The sequence below is a fragment of the Mercenaria mercenaria genome, chromosome 11, assembly GCF_021730395.1.
Source record: "Mercenaria mercenaria strain notata chromosome 11, MADL_Memer_1, whole genome shotgun sequence".
NCBI classification, from domain to species: domain Eukaryota; kingdom Metazoa; phylum Mollusca; class Bivalvia; order Venerida; family Veneridae; genus Mercenaria; species Mercenaria mercenaria.
In genome coordinates this window covers 76,251,517-76,274,666 of record NC_069371.1, presented here as the reverse complement: position 1 = coordinate 76,274,666, position 23,150 = coordinate 76,251,517, and the positions used below count along the sequence as shown (strand labels likewise).

Below are 23,150 nucleotides of genomic sequence, written 5' to 3'. Positions count from 1 at the left end.
ATAAATACTGCTTCGTTAGAACGTGCGTCTTTCTGTCCGTCCGTCCGTCCGTGCGTCTGTCCATTCGTCCACAATTTCTGTAACGAGCGATTTTAATATTACTTGGCACAAATGTTCCCCATGATGAGACGACGAGTCATGCGCTAGTTTAAAGGTCAGTGTCACAGCTAGAGGCCAAAGGTCAACAGGGCATTTTCCTGTCCCGTCCATAACTCCCAAAGAAGGGATTTCTAGATTATTTGACACAAATGGACCCATAATAAGACAATGTGCCATGCATAACTTTCAGACCCTTAGGTCAAAAGTCAAGGTCACACTTTGCAGTCAAATGTTAACCTGGCATGAACAATGTTTATTTCGTGTCCGGTCCAGAACTCTGTCATCTATCAAGGAATAATGATATAACTTGGCATAAATATTTCCCATAACCAGAGTATGTGTCATGCGCAACACCAAGGACTCTAACTTAAAGGTCAGTGTCATACTTGGAAATCAAAAGTCATTAGTGTTTTTTTTTTCTTGTTTTTTTTTTCTTCAGTTGGCACAAATATTCCCCTAGATGAGACGACATCCCTTGCACAAAATCCGGACCGTTAGATGAAAGGTCAAGGCAACAATTGGCGGCCAAAGGCCAATAGGGCCTTTTTTCCTGTCCGGTCTGTGACTCATCAATCCATAAAGTAATTTTATTATTACTTACTTATATCGACTGACATAAAGGGTTACTGTCCCAGATGTATCCATATTTTTTTTCAGTTTATCCCGCGATACATTGCCTTATGTTACGTTATCATTTGTTTACCCCGCTTTATTTTTCTTATGTAGAATCCTGTTCAATACCTGGGACAAAGTCATACGGTATCGTTACTGACAACAACTGTAGAACCTACATTAAATGTGACAAATACGGTACGTAGTTCCTTCTTCTGCTATAACTATTGACTATAATTTAAATGTTTGTTTGGTTTTGCAACAGTATTTCAGTTATGTAACGGCGGTAGTGTTCCTGGAATCTTTATGTCAACAATGAAAGACCGTATTGCGACGAAAAATAATTAAAAACATTTCAACAACATCCATTTCAGGGCAAGCTCACCCATACTGTTGTCTTCCTGGTATGATGTATGACGTAAAGGCGAAACAATGTGTTCCTGGTGTCGGAATGAAATGTGTTAATGCTAAATGTCCATATGGTCATCGAGAAGGTAATCGACATAAAAGCTATGTTTTAAGATTGTGAACAGTAATGACATTTAAAAATGCCGAAATCCTATACAGAAACACGTAATCGCACTAAAATTACTGATTGCCATCGCACGAAAATTACAGATTGCCGTTGAACGGAAATTACTAATTGTCATTGCACGGAAAAAAACGATCGCCAAAAACACGTAATTTATCGATCGCGATCGCATGGAAAAAACAGATCGCCATTGAAATGAAATAACCGATTACCATCGCACGGAAATTACAGATCGCTGTCAGAATGATATTACCGATTGCCATAAAAAGGAAGTAACAAATTGCCATCGAACGGAAATAACCGGTTGCCATCGCACGGTCGCTGTCGGACTGAGATTCTTATCACCATCGCACAGAAATAAGCGATCGTCGTCGCAAGGAAATAACCGATTGCCCTCTTACAGAAATTACCGATCATTCTCGCAGGGGTTTGCCATGGTTCCCTAGTTTAACTCTTCTCGGGATTTTGATTATGCATGTAAAATCATTACGGACTATTTCTTAACATTCCTCCAATAATTTGATAAAATTCGCTATACTGTAGATATATCCTGAGAGTTTACATATTGATGTAATATACAGAATTTCTATTTCAATTTTATTCAGACAGGTTAAAGAAATCAACATGTTTTACTGGTATATCGGTACAAATTCATTTTCTTCCTTTTTCTAACAGAATGCAAGCTAGAGGTTGTACCAGGCAATCCTCGAGTATATAAAAATCTAGACTCTTTTGGTGGGATTGTGATGCCGTGTCCTGTTGGCACAGTCTTTAATGCTTCCGGTTGTCAATGTTCACCCGACTTAATGGCACAGACAACAACTCTTAACCCAAATGGTAAAATATAAATGTTCTTATCCCTGTAGTATTGTTCTTGTAAATGGTATAGTTGAAACCATTGCCCGCACGCCAAAGGGCATAATAGATGGTATTGCCCAAATTGAGTGATGGACCAGTCCATTTTAGAAATTTAGCAGGGTAAGGGTTAATATATCCTAGCCATATAGCACAGTCTAAGGACCGGTGATTTGTATAAGGTGTCGTCAAATTATTGTTATTCTACCGTAATCAGTAAGTATGAAGTTCTATAAATTTGTAAACGAACTTTGACCTGAAACAAACATTGAGCAACAAAGCTGCACACATATGGAATTCACTTCCTCCTTACATTAAACTTCATAATAATAATAACAGAACTGCGTTCAAGCATGATTTAAAGAATTTTCTCTTATTACAATAGTTTTTAGCAATTAATTACTTGTAATAACAAGAATTTGTTGAATTGATGTTACTGTATTCGTTTCCAATAATAATTATATTCATATTATCTTATTATTCAAGTCTGGAACTATTTATTATTTTATGGGACAGACTTACTTTTTTTTGTACATCTTAATTGTCATGTATAATCTTTGTGACGCATGGTAATTCTTTTAAAACATAGTTACTGTTATATTACGTTTATTTAAGACTTCTTTAATTTGAGACGTGTTTGTCGAGAATATTTAAGTAATTCTGATATGTGTATTTTTGTATAAATGCTTAATTACAAATTGACTGTATGATTGTGTGTATGTATATCAGTTGAAGGCCATACTGGAAATAAGTTGTATAATATCTGTATTTGTACACTTAGTATGTAACCTTCAGAAAATAAAGTTATTATTATCATTATTAAGGTTCATTTCGTCCAAAAGATGGTTGCTCTAAATACTTCATATTTGAGGGTTTGTTACTGAACAAAAATACAAAAATTATATACCAATGACCTTGTCTAGAAACGAGGTATTTGACCAGATAGTCTTACTACGACTACAACATACAATGACGAATTTGAGCCAGATAATATGTATTGATATACTGAAAAGGCGTGCATATAGTTCTACGTCCGATAATTTCTAGCATCATAACATTCGCTGAGTTTTCATTTCCATTAAGAACAGAAAATAACATAATATTTGCTTACCTGTGTCAATTTCTTCAGAACCGGAAACCACAATGTTCAATAGCCTTTCTATACGTACCCGACTGCTTATGATTTGGCGTGAGTTTTTGCCACACTCAATTTCCCCAATGGTTTTAAAAAAGCTGACAAAGTACAATGTACGCTCAATATATACTTTTTGATTCTTCAAACGAGTTTTCATCGCCCTTTGTTGACACGACGTACTAGATTTTAGTAACTGAAAATATAAGAATTGCACGGAGAAATCGTGCCTAATTTCCGCTAGATAAATATAACAAAGGATAGTTCAACATCGATTTTTTTGCCAAAACAGTGACCCATTCTGACCGACTTATTATCTGTGACATAATACGCCAATTTTGCATCTAAATCCTCAGTGATGCACCAATATATCTTTTCCACCCAAAAATGCATTTAAATGGTCAAGGCCTGGTAATTTGTCTCCAAATCGTGAAATATAGACGGCTGGTTGAATGTATTAACTGGTTTCGAACTCGTTACAATTACAATTATAGTTAGAATTCTGCGTTGCAAATAAATTGAACCATTTATAAACTTACACTTACCTGCATTTATAGCAGAGCAACGTATCCTGTCAAATATTTCAGAATATGCAACAATCATGTAAACATCTGAGGAATATAGCCCAAATTTAGTACATGTACATGCAAGATAAGACTAACTCATTTGTTGAAATGTTCCGGTCATGTTCCAGTTTGCACTATGGCTATCCAGGCGATATTTCCGGACCTGAAGAATATGGGTACAGCTGTTGCAGCCTTGCTGATGATCGGTGAATACGGACAGGGCGAGACAGGGGTGGGAAACATGCAGAGCTTCTGGGACGGAGGGGATGGTATAAGTATACCATTTTATGGATCCCAGTCCTTAATTAAGCTGTACCTAGAGGTAAGAATAATTTAAAGGTATATTAGACGCAAATTTCGTACAGTTACTACATTTAGTTTATGTAAACATAGTATTAACAAGTTTATGTGTATTAATAGTACTAAGTTATAGATTTAAAATAGTATATACGTTTTATATACGTATAGCGTAAACACAGTATAATGGTTACAGCCACCAAAAAAGCTGGAAGTGTTATAACACTGTACTGTCACTGCCTGACATTTGATGATGAATGTAGCTCTAAACACAAAATTAATTCATTTTTAAGTTAAGTTGAATACATTTGATGAGTATTTTCTACGTTTGAAGATAATGTGTTGGTGAACTATGGCCATTTGATGTATTTAACGACATTGTGATCTCTTTCTGATTTTTCGATATAGTGTTATAAAGAAAGGAATTTTTTTTCTTAACATTCCAGTTTATATGAAAGCTAAGAATCAAAGAGTATTTGATTTCACTTCAAAATCTTGTTGGTATCTTATTTATTTTCTAACGAAGTACATGTTTAAGACAATAGATTCTTTTCATGTTACCTTCTCTCAGTATTTATTCAAGTAAAGGAACACTTTGTTTGTATTTAGGCACGTTTCCGTCCGACAGCTGGTTCACAGAAGAAGCAAGTATTTGTGACAAGCTGCAATTACGTAGGTATGTATCAACATATTGTTACAAAAATAGTGAAACATTTTCTGTAGAAAGGTCGCATAAAGAATGCGAAGTGTTGTAAAGAAAGATCGTTCCGGTTAGTAATAGAAGATATTCAACTGTATTATTCTCCTTTAAGAAAATATGAAATTTCTGTAGGCAACAGTATGTCAATATACATTGTATCAGCATTTATTATGACTAAGATCTATACATGTTTTACTTTGTTGTTGCCGTGATGATTTACGTTTCAAATTGGAACGAACTTTCTTTAAACTCTTTATTATTGTCAAACAAGTACTGAATCCTGTTAGGACCATGTCGTATGTCGTCCGTCGCGCTTTGAGGTCGACATTGTGTCGCTGTGTCGTGTCGCATGGTCGTGCGTCAACCTCAAAGCGCGACGAACGACATACGACATGGTCCTAACAGGATTCCGTAAACAAGACTATGTAAATGCAATACACATTCATAATTGAATCCCGCTGGCCATAAATAATTTTTGCAGACATCATGTCTGTTTTTGCTTTTACTCTTGTGCTATTTCAATCGGTTTCCATATACCTACTTTTTATAGATTACAAAACCTTTTAATTTTATGTTTTATTCCCCGCGCTTTGTTTAAAATGCTAGCATTTGACTCAAGTGTGAGTCGGTTTAGGGAAGTGGGGCGGTTTTGTACGGTATGAAATGCTCAAAGGGATTCTTAAATCACTTTTTTGTCTTTATTTAGCTGGCGTTCCAACGTTTGAGGTCAGTTTAGATCAGTTTCAAGGTACAGGTGGGACAATAAAACTGCTGGCTAAAACTGATGGCCTTCCAGGATTGGCAGACATTTCACTTCCTTACAAGGTACGTACAGTAAACTCCACTTGTAACGAACGAATATCCGTATAAAAGAACTTTACGTAAAATATAACGGTTACAGTGAACATCACGGTAAAAAGTAAGAAAACAATTCTTCAAAGATAGGTACGTGTGCTGGCCTATCTCAAAATTTAATTTGGTCTCAATAAATTATCATTCTAATGAACAGTCCTATACGATAGTTGTGTGTGTCAGCCAATATTAAACCTTACCTAGATCCTTAAGAATTATCGTTTCATGAACAGTCATTTATTTTTCTTCTTAGATAGAAATGAGTCATAGAAATTTGAAATTCACTCTTGATCTCTATAAATTATCACTTAGATGAACAGTCATTTACGATGCTTCTAAGATACTTTGTGGATGTTTGCCAACAGCCAATTTCAAACTTGACTTTAGTCTTTATAATGAACAGTTTAATAGTGAGATGATGTGAAGGGTACATATATTTCTGTACGTTCAGTCCCAATCTTCCTGTGTTGTCATTTAATGAACAGATCGAGGGCAAGGTGATGCTTAGAGTCATATGCATAGGAATAATGGGGCAGAGATAGGAAAGATTGCCCCCAGCTTTTACAGTGGGGACCAGCATACGGTTTACCCCCCTCCCCTCACACACACCACCATTCAACATTAATTTGATTCCAAAAACTGATTTTTCTCGGAAATAACAGAAGATAAATGGAAATAACCTATTGTCAGTAAGGGGAATAACGAATTTTCTTGTTGTCCGAAATTTTTCAGGGAAAATCATGATAGGTAAGCGGACCCTCCCGCCCTCCATTGGCCTCCCAACTTTGAGTTCGCTCCTACGCCGATATGAGTTTTCGAGCTAACCTAAAATAATTATTCGTATTCGATCATATGGCTTCTCCTATTGGATATTTATCCATATTTCTTTAGGTTATAATTTAATTGAACATGATGATCAAAGTTATATTCAGTTTTGTATTTTAGCATCCCTCGAATCTAACCTCATTATATATATGTGTTATTATTGTTTTCATGAACAGTTCAACGATGAGATATTGCTAAGAGTTATATACGATGGTTCTAAAATTGGTTTGTTCATAGACAGTAATGATCCTACGATGTCAAAGGGCGCTGTTCGTCCGTTAAAAGGTAAAGTGTAATATCCATGTTAAGAAATAATTATGTAAAGTGTCATATTACTCGGTTACTGTCTAGTAGACGAAATAACGGAAGTAAAATTTCGCGCATGCGCACATTTCGTTGAGCAAAAAAAGACATGACTTGCTTTGACTAATGCGCATTATACCTTCATATTAAACAGGCAATAGTCTATCAGCTAGTCCAATAAGTTTTTTTCGAATGAGTACTCGTCTACTGTATGTATATCACCGTATTGTATAGAGCAGTATTAAATAACCATATTGTAACGTTTAAAATACTAGTATTTCAAACCTAACAAACGACTCTTTCATACGCATGAAGACGGTAAATTTATATTGTTGTCATAGATGTTGTAATGGTGTACATCTTCTAATATGTCCAACATTAAATCTGTGTAACTGAATAAATGTTCTTTTTTTATCAGGGTTAATAGCAATACATCGCAGTGGACTCCGGTTTTCTCACTGTAGATATGAAAATAATATATCTGGTTTTATTGGATTCGTCTCTGAGGTAAGTGGCACACTCCTAATTTCAAGCCCATAACTATGGCATCATCTCATTTTATCCCCATATATATTCCAAACTGCTAACAAGATAATCATAAAACATGCAATCAATTTTTTACTTCATCATGACGACATGCAGAGTGCACAAATCTGGCCATTAATCCAACGTCACATCTGGAGGTAAAAAATCAAATACTTTATGCTCAAATTTTGGCTGCTCCATTGAAAGGTTTAAAAAAACAGCAACCATTGTTAACGCCATCTAAGCGATATGCAGGTCGCTTATGATGGTGAACAATGTGTTGCAAGTTCAAAGCAATAGCTTTGATAGTTTAAGAGAAAAAGTTGACCTAAACATAAAACTTAACCAAGAAATCTGATATTTTCTAAGTCCAAAAGGGGCCATAAATCTTGCAAAAAGCAGGATGGAGTTATGTTTCTTGCTGTACAGGGTCAGCTTATGATGGTGAACAAGTGTTGCAAGTTTCAAAGCAATAGCTTTGATAGTTTAAGAGAAAAAGTTGACCTAAACATAAAACTTAACCAAGAAATATGATATTTTCCAAGTCCAAAAGGGGCCATAAATCTTGCAAAAAGCAGGATGGAGTTATGTTTCTTGCTGTACAGGGTCAGCTTATGATGGTGAACAAGTGTTGCAAGTTTTAAAGCAATAGCTTTGATAGTTTAGGATAAAAGCTGACCTAAACATAAAACTTAACCAAGAAAACTGATTTTCTAAGTCCAAAAGGGGCAATAATTCTTGCAAAAAGCAAGATGGTGTTATGTTTCTTGATGTACAGGGTCTGCTTATGATGGTGAACAAGTATTCCAAGTTTCAAAGCTATAGCTTTGATAGTTTAGGAGAAAAGTTGACATAAAACTTAACCAGGCAACGCCGACGCAGACGCCGAAGCCGACACCGACAACAGGACTGGTGATGACAATAACTCATCATTTTTTTTTTCAAAAAATCAGACGAGCTAAAAAAAAATTCACAAAAGTCTGAAATTTTGTGACAAAGTCTTTCTCAATCTAGTGACTAGTCTACTTTGGCGGCTACAGACATCTCAGGCAAATTTCATCGGTATTGATGAGCTATAAACAAAGGAAATGCCAAACCAAATATCTGTACGTGCCATTCAAAATTCTAGGTAAAAGTTTCAGACTTTTAAACATTGATGAATAATATGCACTCTACTCCTTCTTCAACGTTCTGATTACTGTCTTCACAGACTTTGCACCCAGTCTGAGCAGGATAAGAAATATGGTACATCTATATTATAAGATTAAGATATGGATTACGTCTGCTATTAAACAGGAATGCTCCTGTCCAGAAACCAGGAAATATTGTTAGCAGAACTGATCAGCATCATTATCACTTTGTACTCAGCAGCCATGTCAATTCACTCGATAACTTGATAAATATTGACACCAGTGTGTGCCAAGGACTTTAAAGTTATCCAAAGCACATCTGTCACTAAAATTGTCTATTTCAGAACACAAACTTTTAAATGCAGAAAATCCTCATCAAATGCATTGAACTTGAGTAATTATATGAGGTACCGGTAACTGTTTGTCGAGATATAGTCACAATTAAAAGTCATGTAACTATAACAGTTACATGTTTAGTTCCAGTTTTTTTTAGTGGAAGTACACATTTAAACTGTATTTAGCTCTACAGGTATGAGGTACGTTCTATTCGAACCTTACACACTGTCACATAAAACAAAAATATGCTAATTTTATGTTTTCATATAAACTTTAAAGCAATGGTTCATATTAATCATATCTAAATGTAAAACTGGGTCTTATATATATCTTTAAAACTGTTTTTTTCTGGACAAAATAATACACACTTTTTAAAAATGATTTGTTCTTTTAAAAATTAATTAAATGAAGCAAAAATTGACCTGCATTAGCTTGTCTCTAGTTAGTTCTGGTAAAATATCTATTATCTTTCTGAGTTTCAAATACCACAACATCCAGTCATGGGGTCGCACAAGTTCCTTTTGACTGATGTGTCCCAACCAACCATTATAACTTTCAATCTCAGCATACTTCTAAACCAATTCTGGAAGTTATTTTTTATTCTAACATGGCTCGATTTGATTGCCCCATTAAACAAAGAAGAAAGTCAAGCGCTGTATGTTCTGCAACAAACAACGCTTGACGCGCGGACCGGTAAGAGAGCATTATGACGCCAATTATGGCATCAATTTAATGCTTGATGTCCAGTTCATTACTACACGTATAAATGAAACCCAGCTTAATTTTTATTAACATATTTCAATGAACATACAAGAATGAAAACAATCAAGGCCCTCTTGTGGTTTATCGTCTAATTTACCACGGTCCATCGTTCAGATGCTTGGATATTTACCCACGAAGGCGTTCCTGCGTAACTGTAAAGGCCTTGTTTATTTGTTAAATAAAGATCACTCCCAGGAGTTCTTTTTGTTCAATAACTAGAAAAATGTTGTTTCTCTACCAAAACACAAATTTTTTGTGAAGTGTATAAATTTTCCCCCCACTATTGCAACCCTTGACTGATGTAGCACCCTAAATAATAGGTTGTATGTTAACTCTTGCATCAAACATGTATACATAAACACAATTGTTCTGCCAATTTAATACAAACAGACATGTTTTACCAATTTCCGTATGTTTTTATGATAATAGCTCTCCTGTGAGGTTAGAAAATATTACCTGTAATTTTAGTCAATTATACCCCTCCTTTAATTGCAAATCGCACTGGATGTTAAAAAACATAACCCAAACAGAATTTTTAAGTAATGCTTACTCGGATAAACAGTAGAAGATTCTACTCGTACATTTTGTATGCTTGCGTCACAGAATGAGAAGTTGTGATATAATAAATAAATTATATACACTATAAATCAAATGTGACTGAAAGTCTAAACTGGTCCCAGCGAGATAACCATATAATACATATTGTCTAGCCATCATTGTTTGAGTGATACATGCAGGACAATGCATACTATCCTTCGACGTTGCTCATATGGACCAGCCTGTACACTGATGTTAGTCTCTTACTCCTAAAACAATCCATGATAACATAAAGTTATGTAACTTTCAAATATTGCCATTAAGCCATAGAAATGTGATACTTACTTGTTAAAAAGATGATTGTCTACCCGGACTTTAGTGTAAGCTTTGAAGTCATCTGGCATCAACATTACTGGAATAGTCACATGGTTCAACTCGCTCACCTGAAACAAACATAATTCAATATGTTAGGGTTCAGTATATAAGGAAATCAGGAATGGCTCCACCCACAAAATGTCAATCAAACCATTTAGACACCACTCAGTTTTTGACAATTTTTCCCAAATAACTCAAATAATCATGAAAATTAGTAATTACATTATGTCCCATCAACTCTCAAAGTTCTAATCTATTTAAAAATATGAAATTAAACATGTTGAAGATACACAAAAATTTTGATTGGATGTGTCTGAGAAATAACCGCAAGGAGCTATAAATTTGTAAAACACATATGCTCCCCACCCCATGATGGCCTGTTAGAGGTAACTATGGGTACGTAATTTTTGTATGCTGTGACCTGACCTTTGGGCAAGGCCAAATTATCTAATAAGCATCAGAGATCATCTACTGACTACAGACAACAATCATAAAAAGACTGACTGCCAAAGAGTTCTTTAATTACTGGGCAGAAACTATGACCTTGACCTTTGACCTACTGATCCCATTAATAACAGTCATCTTCTGACCACAAGCAATCATTCAATATACTTACCTACTTACTAAACACTGACCAACCAACCTCAAAATTGACCATGGTCATCCATCTGTAACAACAATCCTGCCTACCAAGTTTGAGGTTCAAGTGCCAAAATTTTTTTTAGTTACTGATATGTAATAAGAAATCAAGACGACGGACAGACAAACAGTGTTTGCCAGCTCTTTGGTTTGGGGCATACAAAGTATTATTTTAAATCTGGCTGCTTTTTAAGACAAAATCACTAGAAGCGTAGTTAGCAAATACAGGGCTCGACAAATCCACTTGTCCGCTCTTAATTACGAATAAAAATCCACACCAGGAGTGGAACTTGTTGTAATACTCGTCCTGCAGGACGAGTGCGATTTTTGACAACAAATACAATAAATCTAATTAAAATGGAGCCGTGAAGAAGCCGGACAGCTAAAGATCTAGAACGAAAGTTAATTTGTTGTTTGCACCTCTAAAGTCTGTCCAACTCTGTTACGATACTACATTATGATTGCATCAGCTAGATGCTCGATAGTCAAGAATAAGATTCCTGTATGTACACTAAAGTTTTCAACAGACCTTTAAAATAGATGCTATCTGTTCAAATATCATTTTCTTAGTGAATTGCAGGATGAGTACAAATTGTAGCAGGACAAGTGAAAATTCTAGACAACTCGTCCTGTGGTTGCTTTCAAAGAATCTGTCGATCCCTGAAATAGTATAGGCTTCAATGACAATGTCTTACACTGCCCATTGGCAAATGTTTAGAATGTCACTAGAGACACTGGGCCAAGTATTACTGACAGTGGTATGCATTTGACACTGGGCCAAATATCGCCGACAGTGGTATGCATTTTTATATCTGTGTATAACTTGTCTTAGATTGAGTTTTATGGTTTATTTTACATCAGTTTAAAAGAAATACAGAATAAAAATGTTTAAAAGTGAATCTATTAAAAATGTCTAAAAGTGAATCTATAGTCGTCCGCGGTATTCTCGTGTCATTGGTAATTTCGCGTTATTTCCGTTTTGCACTGCAGCGCTATCTTGACATTGTTTACAAACAACCTACTTTCATTTTCAGTTCAAATCTTAATAATTTCATCCAGAATGCATAGAATTTTGGTGAGTTAGCTTTCAAAATAGTTGAAGTACTTAAATTTCTATCTAATTAAACCAAATCGTGTATTTTTCACTTGTTAACATCGTTTTCGCCGATGTTTTGTTTATGTCGTCTGTTATAACTAGGCTCGATTCGTATAAACGACGATCCCGCAATGCCCCGATTCCCTTTAATTCCCGCCTTGGTACGGTACCATAATTTCGGAAACTGTCTGGATTTAGTGGTCGCATACAAAGGTTCAATGGTCAGGGTTCTGAGAAGGGACAGTTCTTTCAGGTGTACACGCTGTCAAAATGAGTAAATTGTTAAGTACTGGGTGTGGAACATTTCGCATAATTTTACCAATATCGTCAGATCGTTATAATTAAACTGTTATTTTTACAAACAGACACAGAAGTCCGCAGTGTATCAGAAATAAACAAATATCGTGGTATGTAACCCAACAATAATTCTACAACTACAACAACACCTTTAACGCGAAAATACCAAGGACATACAAAATCAAAAAGGTAGAAATTGCGCATATGTACATGTTGACACGTGATTGTCTGGAGTATTTTAATTATATTTTTTGTAAAAACTTGTACATTTTGATAGATAATGAACTATTTTAAATTATTTATTAAACAAAATAACTGTTATATCTTTATTTGCTTGCTTACTGTATTTAGTGTCACTAGTACCGCGAGAATATAGGGGAACAGGCTATGTACCGCGAGAATATAGGGGAACAGGTTATCTTCCAATTTCTGTTGAACCCTTTGCAAAGACAAGAGAAAGACGATTCTGTAGCTTTTGAAGTGATGAAATTACTGTGCAACAAATTTCTTTCATAATTCCTGGTAATATTTCAATATGGGATTTGTTTCAGCAGAGATCCGTACCTACCATGGGTATGTAAACATCTCTGAAACTTTAAAGCAAGCCCTGTGACAGCCTTACTCAATGGCTTATTATCAATGCAAAACATAATATAACAGAAATAGGCTAATGTACACAGAGAGAAACTGCTTACCGTGTGATTGATGCCCCACATAAAGACACTTAGTAAAGGCTCATTTGCACGAAACAGTTTCCTTTTCTGATAAACAGCCTTCACTTTCAACACTTTTTGCTTAGGAACAGTCTGAACACTCGCCATTTTTCGCGAAATATTGCACTTGTAATGAAAAACACTGGTTTAATTGAAAAAAGAAAATGTTTTGCAATTGAAACAAATCGTTATCTTTCTCGATCAGCCTTCAGTCTTTTCATACTGAAGAAAAATCGATTTTTCTGTCTCAAAACAACACCCTTTCCTGAAATGATGGCGAATTCAATATTACCCAGAATTCTGTCATGTAAGGGAGGTAATCAAGAGGCCCCGACAATAGTCCTCTCTTGTGAATTACATGCATATGATTGTATTCATGTCCGACTATCAATAAAATTTTATGAATTCTGAAGAAAATTACTTCATATATAAATCATTTGATTGTATAATAGTAAGCCTGTAATTTCACATTTTGTTTTTCCCTACCCAGTAGTGCTTTTCTTTTCTACACGTACGCGGTAATTCACATGAATACTTTTAAAGTTCTATCAATGTATAAACATTCCAGAGGTTTCAATAAATGTTGATGCACATCCTTCGGTTAATATTATCTTATTCTTTCCCAGATACTATTCGAACTGTCATGAAATTTCGTGTTATATAGCAATTACACTGGTAAAAAACAAAGACAAATATCAAACAGGGAATGCCACGTACCAAAAACGCAGCCTCCCCAAAACGAAACCCACAGCACGCAAACGTGCACACCACAAACACACACACACACGCACGCGCGCGCGCACACACACACACACACACAAACACAAACACACGCGCGCGCACACACACAAAGCCAACACATGAGGACAAAACGAACAAACAAAGGAACACAGTGGGGCACCGCCTTGGAACGGTCAGTGGCAAAAACACCACTGGGGAGCTTAAACCGGTTTATGGTGCGCACCCCATGTTCTAAAGACACGGGACAGTAAGCCTTTTCCAAGGCGATCCCAGAAAGTCGCTGTTGATGGTCATTTTTCCAGTGGACTGTGTCTTGTTTTGGTATATATCAATGACTTACCAAACTCAGTCAAATGTAATGCAAGAATGTTTGCAGATGATACCATAATATACCTTACCATCAACTCCATTTCAGATAGTATATCTCTGCAACAAGATCTCACTAGCTTAGAAACCTGGGAAAAGACATGGTCCATGGAGTTCAACCCTGACAAATGTGAAATCATTAGATTCTTTAGAAAGAAAAATCCTGTGGTCTACCCCTACAAACTTCATAACATCGAGCTAAAACATGTGAGGCAGCTAAATACATAGGCTTAACCATCTCCAAAGATTTAAACTGGTCTAAACACATTGACAATATTACTTCCAAAGCAACTTCCACTCTTCGCTTCATACAACGAAATGTCAAAACTGACAATAAAAAGGTCAAAACTGCTGCAGACAACACCTACGTTCGTCCACAATTGGAGTACTGTTCAAGCGTCTGGCATCCATGGCAAAAAAAAACTCACAAGTAAAGTCGAAAATGTTTAAAGGTCAGCTGCCAGGTACGTCATGTACGACTACAGTTACATTAGTAGCGTTACCCAAATGTTGAACACTTTAGAATGGAATACACTCCAATACAGAAGGTCATACAAGTCATTAGTAATGTTTTACAAAATAAGGGCCCAGACAGTGGCAGTCGACCAGTCTCATCTTATCCCATCTAGAAACCTAAATTTCTTAATCCCCATGTCTCACACTCAGTACATTTCTAACTCCTACTTCCCAAGGACCAACCGACTCTAGAACTCCCTACCAACCTATGTCAAATGTAGCCCCCAGTCAAAGTAACTTTAGAGAGAGGCTGGCGGTGGTCAATATGTAATTGCATTGCTTCTGTCCTATTTTAACTGTAGCATACTGTCTTTTTAGCTTTTATTCTCTTAACATTTGTAACATATCATTTCTTTAACAACTGTTTCTCTGACAGCGCCGCCCAGTGACAGTCGGAAATCGACGGTTGGGTGAAAGATGTAGATATAGATGAAGCCTTGTTCAGAAGTTGATGATGGGAAAGACATACTCTACCCTTTAGATACCTATATCTATGCATGATAACCGTGACAAGTTTTGTACTATCTGAGATTTTAAGACCTTAAAAAATATAGTGGTTTACATTAAGATTTTAGGGAATAAAATTTCATAAAAATATTGAATTTCACTTTAAACCAGATAATTAATGGTGCGCATCAGACTAATCTTAAACCAATTTAGGCTCCAAAAAACATCTTGGATTCAGTGTTGTTACCTTTTTTTCTGATTCTTTGTGATGATGGAGTCCTTTCAATATCTTTGTAAAAGAATTTCGCTTATGCCGGTGCTATAGGGGGTGTGAGGGGTGTTGCACTTTCCATTACCTCTCATGAACAGACTCCGTCAAACCTAGTCTGCTATCATTTTGCTTGGTTGCGTTTTATTCTTTAAAACGATCTACTTTAATTGATTTTATTGCATTTAGTAAAGTTATCAAACATTTTACTAAGATAGGTTATGACCCCGCTGTTTTGAGACTCGCTGCATGTTTGGTTTCCAGCCCTTCAACTCTATACCTTTCTCTTTGATTGTGTTTGACGTAGCACGCGTAAGATTCCGTGATAGGCAGTAACTAAGCTATCTGGCCTGTGTCGCCAAGTAATTAGCGATGTTTGTAAATGCATTGAGTTCATCATTATAATAATGGTTTGTTTTAAGTTTTTTGTTGTTCTTTGTTGTGTTTTGTTGTTGTTTTTTTAAAGAAATATTGCATTTTACATACAATGTATTGTCTTACTATAACGCGTGTAAGGCATTCATCTGGTGATGATTACTTTTACTTTGTCCTGTTACTTTGAATCGTTTGGGATTAAACCTCCAGTTCAGTTTACCACATTTTCACATTCCGTGGAACAAATTCAAATTAAACCCTTCTCATAATTTAACATGTCCAAAAATCCAATCAGCAACCTGAGATGTCACTTATTAGTTTATCATGCCAGGTTACGCAGTACCTATTTAGTGAATCCTAGAGATCCAGTACTATATAAGTGTCCCCACCTAAATCCAATAAACAACTCCTGTCTTATCTGCTTCTAATCAGCGATTATGTAACAGTAGCTAATTGGAAGGCAATTAAAACAGCAGGGGGTCACTACTAGACCATGAAGATGTGTGCAATGGAGTTGAAATAATTTTATTTTTCGTCAGTGAATGTACAATAATAATAATAATAATAATAATAATAATAATGGTAATGATAATAATGATAATAATAAAATACAGGTATAGTGAAAATCAATAAGATCATTTAGTAAATATGGTGGTTGCTAATGGTTACATACAGTTTTACATGTAAAACTAATAAATAGGCTGTAGATCACTTATAGACCTAATGAATTAAGTTGTCGCTTTAATGTTTAATACCTACTGGTTAAATTTCCTTGTTTTATCTTTTGCTTCTTTTTTCGAAATGGCAAGGGAATATTATTATAAAGATTTATGATCAGCGTAAAAATAAAATTCATTAATTGCTTTTATTCATGACTAAATAGAAATAGGACCTAGTAATTTGTAGGAATTTCGATGTCTAGAAAGAATTTACTATTTTTCCTTTATGGAGCGTTACTTTGTAGAAATTAAATACATAATTTACTATCTGTAGACTATACTCGTACTTGTATTGTAGTTTGTATCACCTTGTTCATGTTTCATTTCCTGTATATTAATGATGTATGACGAATTTATGAACTATAGAAAAAAAGCAAATAAATAGGGTTACCCACAAGGGGCCCCAAAATAAAAAAAAAGTTATCGCTTTAACTTCGCTGCAAAACTTAATTTCATCAAAAGGCCAATGCATAACCTATAACCTATGCTTATAGTTCAAACTGACAAGTCAGAGATTTTCAACAAGTTTTCACATTACACCAAAACTTAGAAAACTGATCTAATAAATTGAAAAGTGGATCAAAATTAATGGCAGTTCATAGCCCCGACTACTGAGGATCGAACACAGTCAAAGATGTGGAGCAATTGCCAAACTACAGGGACGGCTTATTTGAGAAACTAAACAAAATATGCACGGACCAAATTTTGCAAAAGAAGAAATGCATAACACTTTACTTTTCTCGGATCTTTTTGTCACTTTCACTATCGCACAACAACTTTTCAAAAGTCCGCTACTAATCCGATTCGATTTAGTACTAATACTTTAATCTAGCTTTCTAGCTTTATTTTCATCATGAGCTTCAAATTTGGGATATAAATAATTGAGATAATGTCGATTCATTAGTTCTGTCAACTTTGGAGCCCTGAAAACACAGTCATGTATACATTCAAGTGCACATAATACAAGAAAGTGAATGACAAAGACTCTAAGAATGTAAGCAAAGCGAGGTTTATTTTACTCCTGACAAAGCTGCTGTCGCTCGGACCTGTCAATCAAATGAAAGGATGCGTTTTAACTATAAGTTATAGATCATTTATTGACACCCTAATGCTTCCACTAAGCCACTTTACGTTCCTGCAACTTAATTTCAATAAAATGTCAATAAATGATCTATACCTATATACGATTACAGGTAATACGTCTATAGGGCTCCTTAACTGACAGCATTTTTATATAAGGATCTAACATGCCTGCCTGTGTAAGACGGGGTTTTCCCTACCCGAGGGACAGTGTGGAATGGAAAACCGAGCGTTAGCGAGGTTTTTTATCCATGCTGTCCCGAGGGTAGGGAAAACAGCTGTCTTACACAGGCAGACATGTTAGATCATTTTTCTTGCCTATCATGTTCAAAATAGATCGTGGAGACAAATAGGTTTGGGTATTTCCTGACATTATTTATAAAGTTTATGACGTCACAATGGTACCAGTACTATGTGACGTCACCTTAGTGCACGCTATTTTAGACAAGGTTTTTCCCTAGGGAAAGACAGGAATATCTATCCCCGGCGCGTGCTCGGATAAATGTATACTTTCCCCGCTAGGTAGGCAAGAACGAAACAGTCAAAAGCACACCTATGGATACATTTGAATACTTTATTGTCTGTCAACTTTCCACAAGTGAAACTAATATAAAAAAACTTGTGACGAAACAGGACTTTACGTAACTTTTCGATTTACAGAGTAGATAAGTAGATTTTACAACAGACGTGTACACTCGTTACTATTTGTATTTCAATTTGGATGCTTCAAAATATTCCAGTAGTAAATTTTCACTTATTGAGTCTCTACAAACAACTTGATGACACAGTTCATAATTTCTGGTAGATCCAAAATATTATTGACATGCAACATTACAGATAAAGTACTTACTTATATCGTTTTTTTAATATTTTAATATTCTTTCAATGTCATTTTATATTAGTCTGTCTGTTCTAGGGACTCAGATAAACAGCTCGGACATACACTGGCTCCATTCGCTTATTTCAAAAGTAAAAGAAAATATAGAAGTAAGTCGAGGGCTATAAAAATTTGTAAAAGATGGGCATAGTATATATAAGAAAATAAACGGCGTAGAATTGGTAAGAAAACACTAGAAGGGCCTCGTTTTAGTATTGCTCGTTGCAGTAAGCGGCTCAAATATTTATTTACATATTTTGTGTCTGATATAAGCGGCAAAGAGACAATTCTGAAAAAAAACTTATTTTGTGGTTGCTATTCACTAAATTATGTTTACAGACTACATTTGTTGAAGTTTATTATATAATTTTGTGTTTAGGTAAAGTAAATTTCCAACAAATGCTGCTACAATCATGATCTTGCAATTATTTCTAGTTTTCGCGACGCTTCAAGTGCCAAACGTCAGGCAAGAATTTCTTAAATGCTTCCCTTATAAGAAATTACCCATGTCACATGCCTCAAAACTGAGAGATGGCCATTAAAATGTGATTCTTTTAATAACATAACAGAGAAGAAGTAACGGTAATTTTATATCTATAGGATTTACCAATCCAATTTTTTACAATTTCTCTTCAAATACACCTACCCCCTTTGTTGAATGGCAAATCATGGATGCCCTTTGATACCTACGGTAAAGCAACAATCTCTAGAGGATGCAAGAAAACCAATGAAAAGCAGCTGGAATGTCTTGAATTGCTTGAGAGAGCCTGGGTGTTCAAGTAATTGATGCTGAAAAGCAAGCAGTGTTTCTCTGTACTCTTCTAAAGTGTAATAGACCCTTTACCCATTCCCTGGTTACATGCAGAGTTATCTGCACATAGTTGTCAAAAACGAGGCGCAGACTGCCAGGTGGACACATTTATATATCGCAATAATCTTTTTTTCTTATACATGTATAAGATATCTGACAAAATTGATTTGTTTTTTACTGGAGTTCATCACACAATTCCTGTTGGTCGGTTACATAATGAAAACTTCATTTCCATACATACTCATAATTACCCTTATTATGATGCAAGTGAAAGTAAAAGCCTAAAACTTGCACTGCATTGCTAATACATATAATCAGAAGATGTAGTTTGATAAAATGATTAAAAAAGACAGTCTGCGCTCTGCAAGGTAATTTGGTATTATATACATAATTATTTAGTTAATTCTGTTTTGTGCTCGAATATGGTAAAGATCTTGACAGCATGTGGGACAGTCCTTCTTGATGTTGATTGACATCAGATTGGCTTTCTGGTCATTTTAATTTAAAGCAGGAAAATGTATCCAGATGTATGCCTCTTTTGAAAGAACTTTCATTTGTAAGTAATTATACATTAATAAATCGACTGAGCGAGTCTAAGCGATGCTTTAGTTGAAGAACGCTCACGCAGTGTATATAACAGCGATGTTTAGCTGAATCTGCACTTCGAAAATTGTAACATACTCAAAGAACAACTTTACAACTTTAAGATTCCATTGTAAAAATCTCAAGTTAAGCCTAAAATTATAGGATTGGCAAGAAATACAATAGCACACATTTACATTGCAGTAAATTATAATCATACCGCTTCTAATAGCTACATGAACAGAAAAAAGATTGAAACTGGTAAAAGTTCTTTTGATCAAAATACTCGTGCTGGGTGTCAGTTAAAATTTTCATACCGGCTATATATAGACAGATAAATGCTTGCATTCAGATTGTCAACAACCTAGAATATTTTGCTATTATGTGAAATGAAAGTTTTTTGTTTTGCATTTTCGCAGGACTGGCACAAAGAATTATCAAAGTTTAGAATACTGTAAAATCATTTAATTTCGTGGGCATGAAATTTCGTGGTTTTGGTCTAAACGGCAATTTCGTGGGGATATGAATTCGTGGATTTCAATTTTTGAATATAAAATGAATGGGAATTTTACATGTTCGTTGGGATTAAATTTCGTGGATTGACTCAACCACGAAATCCACGAAAATTAGTCTCCCACGAATATTAATGATTTCACAGTAACCACCCAAATCGCATCAATATTTATTTGCAAACAACATTCTATCGCTTCGTCATTATCATTCTGACCCGGCAGTCTGCGCCTCGTTTTGAAAATTCGGGATTTGGCGAGAAATCCCGAGAATGCTAAATTCGCCGAATGTGAAACTGGTCTATTAAAAGGAATCATATTCAGCCAGACGCTTATACTGATGTTTGGGGAGTATGCGCAGAAAAAGTTCAGAGTTAAAAGATAGTTTCCAAACACATCCAACATGTGTTACACCAATGGGAGATTAATAACACTTCAGAATGCCCTATACGTTTTCAACCAGTTAGAAAGCTGAAACCGTTATAGTTTCTTCCATCTGACCTTTTGAATTGAGGTGCTTTGGGACATTCGTGCCAAGCCTATATATTAAAGACAAGAATTAAATCAGTGCAATTATTTTATCCTCAAAAGTGCTAATAAAGTAATAATCAAAAGAATTGTTTAAATTTTTTTCCAGATGCAAGGCAAAAAATCGACGAAAGTGACAGAAATAGCAAGTTTGTCTGCAGGTCAAAATACAATGAAGACGCAGCGTGTCATTTGTTTACTTGGTATTCCTTGCATATTTTTTGTGACATTAATAGTGTTAAGTCTACATTTACGAACTGGAACTGATTCTGCAAGCGTACGAAAGCAACGCTTGATTGCAGCACAGCCACACAAGTTTGAATCTCGCTTAGAGAGGTATTCTAAATCTGATAAACTTCTTAGTCAACACCCACAGGATCTTATCTATAACCCAGAACAATTGGTTATGCTAGGACAAGTTCATGGAAAGGAAGATGAAGCTATAAAACTGAAAGGTACTAAATCTAGTCACTTTTTGCTTGACAATTTGAATTTTTTCAAATACGTGTTGTAGAGCTTTTGTTGTCACCCTTTCATCAATGTTGGCATCAAAATAGTTTCGCATGTAAGCAGGTTTTTTTTTAAAAACTACTGGGCTTTCTGCTTGCAACCTTCTTACATATATTTGGCATCATGATCTTACCTCACTGGACAAGTCACATCACTCTAGCTTCTGTTGTGTCAAAATTATGCCACATTTCAGATTAAGTTTTGCATGTAAGCAGTTTCTCAAAAACTACCAGGCCAAATGTTTTCATATTCTATACACATCTTTGGCATCATGGGATGACAACACATGACAAATTTCGTAACTGTGGCTTACAATTTGGCAAAATGGTGTTGCTATCTTTGCCAGGGTTGGCGACTACCCTCCAAGGGTGGGTAAACCCACCCGGGAAAACCCGGGTTTTCCCGGGTTGGGCAGTACTCCTAAAAATGAATGAAGTGGGCAATACTGGGCAATAAGAAGTTTTTCTATTTCTTTTTTAACAAAACAATTGAGTTTCTATGTTATAAAATGTGAGCTAATTCTTACATTAAGTTTTACTTACTTTGAAACCATTGGTGAAGTGATAGGTATCTGACAGAACAGTTTCATTAACAAAATTATGGTTTTTTACACAACAAAATATTTTTTATGTGAAAGTTAAGTAAACACCTTTCAACATTTCTAGTTAGATCTCGCTAGGTCACAACTAGATTTTGCTTAACATATTATATGATAGTCTACCAGTCTAGTTCTTTGTCATGAAGCATTCTGTAACTGAACACAAGTTTTTCAGTTTTTTCGATCCCAAGTCTGTTTCTGAGTTTTGTCGGAATAATACCAAAATTTGAAAACACCAATTCAATTGACTAACGCAGTATAACATTTCAGTCTTTTTTGCTGAAGTTTTGTATGTAAGCTAGTATTAGATCGAAGAGCTTCAAATTGTCAAGGATGCTGTCATTAGACAGCACTAAGTTTTGTTTACTGTTAAGCATAAAATTTAAGAGAACATTGATATTTAATTAAAATGGTCTGTTGTTCCTATTCATGATACTAGTAGGAATGTGCTACCTTAGAGATTCATTATTTTTTAGATACAGTGAATAATTTTGGTTAATTCCTGTTTTTCTCAAAGTTGGATTTGAAGTCCTATCAACGCCTGTTTATTTGAAGTTTTTGCAATAGTTCAGTTGACTTCTAGCTGTTGCATCCAATCTGTACTGGAGTGTTTTAAAATGTTTTATATTTGTATTAGGTGAAGGGTTGTATGCATTCAATGATCTGATAAGTAGCAGACTGAGCTTGAACAGGGCTGTACCAGACACAAGACACAAACTGTAAGTCAACTTCATTCCTGAATTACATTCCCTATTATCTGCATCCCTCATCCCCCTTTCTGTAATTAAAAAATTGTTTGTGGCAACATGACCCAATAGTCTGCCAATATATTGGGAAAATGTGACTTCTGATGGCATTTTTTGTTAATGCTCGGATATTAGTATTAAAGTGTTCCTTAGAATCGAGCATGAAATTTGAAAGGGGCTGTCGCCTTCTAGGGTTCCTCATTACAGTACAATGGGGTCAAAGGTCAAATAAGTGCATTTACAAATAAATTATGCCGCTGTGCACTCGTTTTATTTTCATATACCATCTAAATT

At 35.3% G+C, this 23,150-nt stretch overlaps 1 protein-coding gene across 1 annotated transcript in view; it reads left to right on the top strand.

Moving 5' to 3' along the window:
• LOC123531719 (uncharacterized) overlaps positions 1 to 23,150 on the top strand; it is a 132,632-nt gene that overhangs the window by 12,489 nt on the left and 96,993 nt on the right. The window contains exons 8-15 of the mRNA XM_045312932.2: positions 826 to 909; positions 1,086 to 1,205; positions 1,919 to 2,080; positions 3,925 to 4,118; positions 4,703 to 4,769; positions 5,500 to 5,618; positions 6,647 to 6,755; positions 7,192 to 7,280. Of these exons, the coding sequence (XP_045168867.2) occupies positions 826 to 909; positions 1,086 to 1,205; positions 1,919 to 2,080; positions 3,925 to 4,118; positions 4,703 to 4,769; positions 5,500 to 5,618; positions 6,647 to 6,755; positions 7,192 to 7,280 (944 nt within the window). The remainder of the gene's footprint in view (positions 1 to 825; positions 910 to 1,085; positions 1,206 to 1,918; positions 2,081 to 3,924; positions 4,119 to 4,702; positions 4,770 to 5,499; positions 5,619 to 6,646; positions 6,756 to 7,191; positions 7,281 to 23,150) is intronic.